Raw genomic sequence first — 6912 nt, 5'->3', positions numbered from 1 at the left:
TATATATATATATATATATATATATGAGATATTATAAAGACATTATATTACAAGTATATTTAGAACTTCTTAAATTGTACATCTCTGTTTTTACCAATGTAATAATCTCCACAGACAGCTGTAATTCGAAAATGATTTATTCCAGTCCTTCCTAAGTAAGACAAAACATAGCTTCCAGGTTTCCTGTCGCTTTCACGAACCAAGTAACTACCCATTTTGCTCGCATCCCACAGTCTTTCCTCAGCTGTAAATCTATCTAATCGACCGTGATACCACCTGTAAAAGGTCACATGCTATTTTAATCTCAATTTTCTAATCGAGTATCAAGGCTTGTATGCCTTGCATTTACATCCAACCCTATCTCAAAGTATTATACATTTATGAAAAGTTAATAGAAATTATATTCAAGTCTCACTGATTCTCTGGCGGTGCTGTTAACAAAGTGGCATTTGCACCGTCGGGTTCTTCCGCATCTTGTATGTCATCCGGTATATTTTCGAGAAAGGGATCAAATTCATTTTCTGCGTTCAAGGATTCGTTTTGACCACCATCCTCGCTTCCTGTACTAGGAGATCCACCTTTGCTGCTATGCTCCATCTAAAAGAGCAATGAAATGAAACTAATTGGACTTTTTATAATAAACCATTATCTAAGCCTTAAAAAATTGATCAATCACAGTTGATTATTTTTATCAATTATAATTGATCAATCCCTTATGGCTCAAGACTTAATGGCTATTGTAGAAAGCCTACTGTTTACTTAACGTTTAATTTTTTTTTTCACAATACAGAAAATAACACAATCATACTTGTGATATTAATTTTTTTTTAATAATTTTTCTGTTTTACTCAATATAATTCCTTTTGTTCAATAAATTAATAATTGCTTAGGTCAGGACTGAATAGCCTTACTGATTAATTCAATATTAATATTAATTAATTAATTCGAAGAAATTCTCTTTATTTTTAAGTATGTTTAAGAACAACCATATCCTTAACTTTTTCCTCTTTATCTTCTGTTTTAAACAGTCCTAGATGAAATAATCCAGCAGGACTTTTAAAATTTCAGAAATAGTTTCTTTTAATTGCAATTTCAAAACAAAATAGATATCAATACAGACATACAATACATTTCATACAATAGATTTCATACAATACATTTTAGACTCCAACATGCATTACCACATGCATCACAAACGACTCTAGAGTTCACGCAGGATAAATTAAAATTTATTTTCAAAAAAGAATGGGGATTCCAGATAGTCTCTCGATCAGTGTAATCGAAAGAAGGCATGTTTAAATAAAAAATGATATATAAATTACCTCGATAGCGTGAAGAATAAAAAAATTAAAATAAAAATTAAAAGTAATCATCATCGCGTTTTATCATTCTCAGTAGCTATCAAAGATCTGATTCATTCCGACTTTCGACATCGTTATCGAGCAGTATCGCTGTGAACATGTGTCATGTCCCAATATCATATTGGGAAAATGTTAGGAAAATTCAGAGTGAAAGTGTAGCGTACATAAAGCTATTTTGCATTCAAGCGCGTCGTGCGTCCCTAATCGAGGAGTCAGGCGATAACACTGGAGACGGGAGAGATAAAGCCCGGTGTGCCCCTCGCGGAAATACAGCCGCGCAAGAACGTAAGGGGGAGCCGAGATATTAAATGAGAAGAGTAAGGGAATCGCGCCGCGCCGCGCCTTCCGCCGTTCGTGACCTCCGTTCGTCGGAAAAAGGACAATGTCGAGATACAAGTAACGGAGCAGCTATTCCGCTCGTGTTGCACGAGTACACACGCATACGTACCTTGGCATTGTTGGATACGCTGGGTCCACCGCGCACGAACTCCGCCATCCCGTCGGTACGCGCGCACCACTCTCCCGTACACGCGACCAACGCGACTACGAAGCACCCGAACCGATCAGTCGAACGGCATGCGTCGTCCCCGCCGCGATATTCCTTCGCGTCGCGATCGTATTTACAAATACAATTACGAAGGCAGACTCGTATCAGTATAAAATGTATTGACGTTTCCCGGCAGCCATTTTACTATCCGCACGCGCCGACCGTGACGCATGCGCGAGCATGACGAGTCGTCCCGATGGCGGAAAGTGAAACGATAATGGCGCGATAGTAGTTCTTTAATGAACTTTCAACAATATCCGGGAATATCGACAAGATCGAGAGTGATGTTATCGGCGGTTCGAAGTTGCGGAAAAATTCAAGGATCAAAATAGTACATATACTTGCGAATAAAAAATTGTAGAGAACAGATCCGCTCCTCTGGAGAGAAAAGGAAGAAAGATAAACCGGTGCAAAAGTTCAGCAAAAAAGTACAGGCCTAGGCTGCGTTCCGTTTCACGCATGATGCGCATGATGCATCATTTATCCTTGTTTAACCTAACATTCGGTGAATAACAAGAATAATGCAGCATGCGCATGCGTGAAACGGAACGCAGAACGCAGGCCTATATTTTATAGCGATTTTTATTGGAATTTGAACAGTACATAATAGTACTTAGTGCGCATATTGAATGTGTATCAATAGATATCCACTGAGTCATATTTTATTGTGCTTAACTACAAATTAAGATTTTAACCTTTAACGTATTAATATGGGTAACTAGTGATCGAGCGATTCCTGTTTTATTTTCCAAAATAAAGAGTCAATATTTATTCTAGAAAGTTGAAAGTATGTTGGTGAATTTTTAGAGATTTTTTTAATTATTTTGAAGAGATGAGAAAAAACGAAGAGATTCAAGTGACCCTTGATAGTATGGATGAGGCACCAAATTGTACATAGTACTATAAGGATTAATATGCACTAGGTCCAACTAAATTTGTATTAGATATTATAATAAAATTATATAAAAATCTGCATTAGTAACTAAATATAACAAATTGAAAGGAAGAAATTTAAACAAAATTCTATATTATTTAATAAATATTAATTAATCTTATGTTATTTTTTAGAATTTATATGTACCAGAAATTTATGGATAAAAAAAATATTCTAGCTAATATTCTGTGTTCTAAAAATATGCATATAATGATATAGAAGTGCATAATATACATAAATTAAACGTTCATGCTAGATTAAAATTGTATTTGCTTATTCATTAGCTGTTATCTAATAATTAATAAATAATTAATTAATTATTTAGCTGAAAAACGAATAAGAAATAGCAATATATGTAAATTTTAACATAGACAGACTCATAATTATGTAAGTTCTTTTTTACATCATGGCTAAATCAGTGATAAGCTCCCATCAGACCAATAAATATATAGAATTAATCTAAAATAAATCTTTATCTGTTTTTAATCAAAGTCAAATTATGTAACACTTGTAATATTTTTCTTTCTTTCTAAATAGATAACCTCTACAATTCTAAATAGATAACCTCTACAATATAAAAAAATAGATAAACTAGATAAATTGGAAATAAGAACAGGTTGACCATAGAAGAGATAATAAATCAGAGACGATAGTTGTGGCTTAAGTAATTGTTATAAGGAATTTTTAATGCAATCGTATTTACATAAGAGTATTTAAATCGAATTTATTTCTTTTCTGCACATTCGACTTTAGCTAGTGGCTTGAGTGCGTCGCTAGCAGCATTTATTTACCTTGACATCATTTCATAAATTAATTCAAATTACTCTACGTGTGCAAGAGGTAACTTTTCCATCATTTTTCTATGTATTTTTCATTTAGACTAGTGATGCTCACCGCGAATTTTTTACATCCTGCCAATTCATGGTTAAAAATATAACATATTTTCTACTTTATACAAACAAAATAAACATTGTATAATCTGAAAGAATTTATCTATTTCTAAAAATAATGACAATAATCCCTAAAAAAGGTTGAGCATCAATGATTTTTAAAATTAAGAAATATAATTTTGTTAAACATGAAGCTATAAAAAATTCACAATAAAATTTACGTTTACAATGTTAATTACAATAATAGAGCTCAAATCTTTAAAAACTACTCCGCAAGTATAAATTTTTTTTAAATGTATTGTTTCAGTAAAGAAGATTTTTATACATTATTCAACAAGACATACATTGTAAGAGTAAGCAGCAGAAATGGCAGAAGTAGAACAGTTTACAGATATAAAACTCTCCGTACCTTGGGGTCATGTTGCTGCCAGAACTTATGGCTCTCCCACAGGAAAGCCAGTCTTAGCAGTACATGGTCGTCTAGATAATGCAGGAACATTTACTAGATTGATGAAATATTTACCAAAAGAATTATTTTATTATGTGTGCATAGATTTACCTGGCCATGGATGGTCATCACATTTTCCATCTTGGATGATATTAGACGTTATGGATTATGCACATGCATTATATTTTATCTTGGAAGTGCTTCAATGGAAAACATTTATTTATCTAGGACACAGTTTGGGAGCACAAATAGGTACAATCTTCAGTGTTCTTCACCCAAACAGAATCGAGAAGCTAATTTCTTTTGATGGGATTCTTCTGAATCCTACAAATAACAAACTTACAACTTATTTTAAGAATGCATCTGCATTCTCAGTAAAAGCTTATCATGAAGAAAAATCGTTGTCTTTTACTAGAGAAGAAATATTACATGCTCTTAAGACTTTTAGAATTGGAGTTTTGAATTCTGAAGCTGCTGATGCGTTGTTTGAGCGTGCAGTTACAGAAGTAAATGGAAAGTATATCTATAACAGAGATATACGATTAAAAAATCACCCTTTTTCATTTATGCGTATAAAAGAATGTCAGAAGTTTAACAACGTGTTTTCAGTTCCAATATATTTCTTTATTCCATCTCACGGTATTATATCTCCATATAAAGAATTTATTATGCAAGTATCGGAATTAATAAGGGTTAAAACCATGATAGAAGTAATTTATGTAGATGGAAATCATGACGTTCATAATAATAACCCTGAAAAAGTTGCACCATTTGTGTGTAAAATATTAAATGACTATTCTAGCAAACTGTAAATAATTGTGTGCATGCATGAACGCATACACACACATATTTATTCTTCAGTAGAAAAAGAAATTGTTAATAAACATAAACATAAACTATATTATGAATATAATTTATAATATATATCTCTATATATGAATATACGAGGGCAAATCAATAAGTACCCGTGTTTGAAAATGGATATTGCTGATGCAAGTTGACATCATCGTACACTACCATCTTTCAAACGGCGCCATACAAAATTTCAAAGTGATTTATACGATAGTTTTGACTTGACAGCAATTTGCAGTGAGCGTATTTGGTGTTTTTCGATACAATGAAAAAAAAGCAATATCCATCCGTGATTTGCTTTTTATTTTTGGATTTTATTTTGGAAAAATGTGCGAAGAAATAAAAACGAAATTGGATGCCATGTATGGGATCCTTCACCATCTATGACAACCGTCAGATATTGATTCAACGAATTCAAACGTGGTCGTTTATCTGTTTTTGATGAGGAGCATCCAGGCTATCCGACAAACGTGGTTACTGAGAAAATCATTGAAAAGATCCACATGATTCTCGCTGACAGCCGAACGAAAGTGCGTGAAGTGACAGAGGCCGTAGACGTGTCGTACGAAACGGCATTCAATATATTTTGCATAACTTGGGAATGAAAAAGCTATCGACCCGATAAGTGTCGCGATTGCTTACGATGGACGACAAGCGGATGTGGCTATCAATTTCGAAGCAGTGTTTGGAGCTGTTTAAACGCAATCTGCAGGAGTTTTTGCGTCGAGTCGTAACCATTGATGAAACATGAATTCATCACTACCGGAGACCAAGGAACAGTCAAAACAGTGGACTTCATCCGGCGAACGTGCTCCGAAGAAGATCAAGACGGTCCCATCGATCGGAAAGGTGATAACCACTGTTTTTTGGAATGCGCAAGGCGTAATCTTCATCGACTATTTGGAGAAGAGAAAAACTATTACAGAAGTACTATGCTAATTTATTGGGCCGATTCGATGTTGAATTGAAGAAAATACGACCCCATTTGGCGAAAAAAAAGTGTTGTTCCACCACGAAGATGCACCAGCTCTCTTCCGCAGTCGTCACAGCCAAATTAGTCGAATTATGCCGCGAATTGCTGCCGCATCCACCGTACTCTTCGGATTTGGCCCCTTGCAACTTCTTCCTGTTTTCAAATTTGAAAAAGTAGCTCAATGGAAAGAGATTTACGTCGAAATTGAGTTGAATCTTGTACCAACATATTAAGGCATTTGGTACAATTTTTCTTTATTTATTTCTCCAAAATTCACGATTGTTTCAGTAGTCTCTGTTTCATGTATTTCTATCAACGTTCGTGCCTCAGACATAATTTCACATAAATATAAACTTGAATTAAAATCAAATATTTGCTTGATCTATAGCAAAATAAACATGGAAATAAAAATCAACGTCTACACTCTAGAATTGAATTATACACGGACTTACCTTATATTTATATTAATGTATTCAGCGATTATATAATTTGTACTTTTATTTACTTTATTGGCTATATTATGAGGTTATCGCTGAAGCAGAGGCTTATTTTGTAGAGTTCAACAAATCGTATTTTTTGGAGGAGTTAAAAAATGGCAGGGGCGTTGGGAAAAGTGGATTCCTAAAAGAGGATTACGCTGGAAAATAAAAAAAAATTTTGTGAAAAACTTGCTCTTCATTACTAACATGGATACTTATTGATTTGCTCTCGTATAAATATCTATATTTCTTGAATATACTTTACATTTCACAATGTATATTAATATGTACTTGAATGTTTATTTTTTACATTTATAACGTGTGTATATATATATATATATATATAAGGATACAAGGTATATCAGGTTATGAAGTTATCATATAAAAAATAGTTACATGTATTATAGTAAGAAAACTATTGTATTATA

General features: G+C 33.4%; 2 protein-coding genes across 5 annotated transcripts in view; one reads left to right on the top strand and one right to left on the bottom strand.

Moving 5' to 3' along the window:
- The window catches only part of vap (RAS p21 protein activator vap), a 6438-nt gene extending 4391 nt beyond the window's left edge, over nt 1-2047 (bottom strand). For both annotated transcript variants that reach the window (XM_018513702.1, XM_018513703.1), the window contains exons 1-3: nt 1810-2047; nt 416-597; nt 95-276 (exon numbers count right to left, since the gene is read on the bottom strand). In XM_018513702.1, coding sequence (XP_018369204.1) covers nt 95-276; nt 416-597; nt 1810-1857 — 412 coding nt within the window. In that variant the 5' untranslated portion in view covers nt 1858-2047. The remainder of the gene's footprint in view (nt 1-94; nt 277-415; nt 598-1809) is intronic.
- Nucleotides 2048-3406: 1359 nt separating this feature from the next.
- Nucleotides 3407-4993, top strand: LOC108765028 (serine hydrolase-like protein). 3 transcript variants are annotated; one of them, XM_018513492.1, is made up of 3 exons: nt 3407-3682; nt 4040-4085; nt 4286-4993. In XM_018513492.1, the coding sequence occupies exon 3, from the start codon at nt 4327-4329 to the stop codon at nt 4990-4992; it is 666 nt and encodes a 221-aa protein (XP_018368994.1). In that variant the 5' UTR covers nt 3407-3682; nt 4040-4085; nt 4286-4326; the 3' UTR covers nt 4993. The 3 variants fall into 3 exon arrangements, with proteins under 3 accessions (XP_018368994.1, XP_018368995.1, XP_018368993.1); XM_018513493.1 differs by having other exon boundaries at nt 4040-4432; nt 4629-4728; XM_018513491.1 differs by having other exon boundaries at nt 4040-4993.
- Nucleotides 4994-6912: the final 1919 nt, after the last annotated feature.

The sequence above is a fragment of the Trachymyrmex cornetzi genome, unplaced genomic scaffold (assembly GCF_001594075.2).
Source record: "Trachymyrmex cornetzi isolate Tcor2-1 unplaced genomic scaffold, Tcor1.1 scaffold47, whole genome shotgun sequence".
Lineage (NCBI taxonomy): Eukaryota > Metazoa > Arthropoda > Insecta > Hymenoptera > Formicidae > Trachymyrmex > Trachymyrmex cornetzi.
This window is presented reverse-complemented; position numbering and strand designations above follow the sequence as displayed.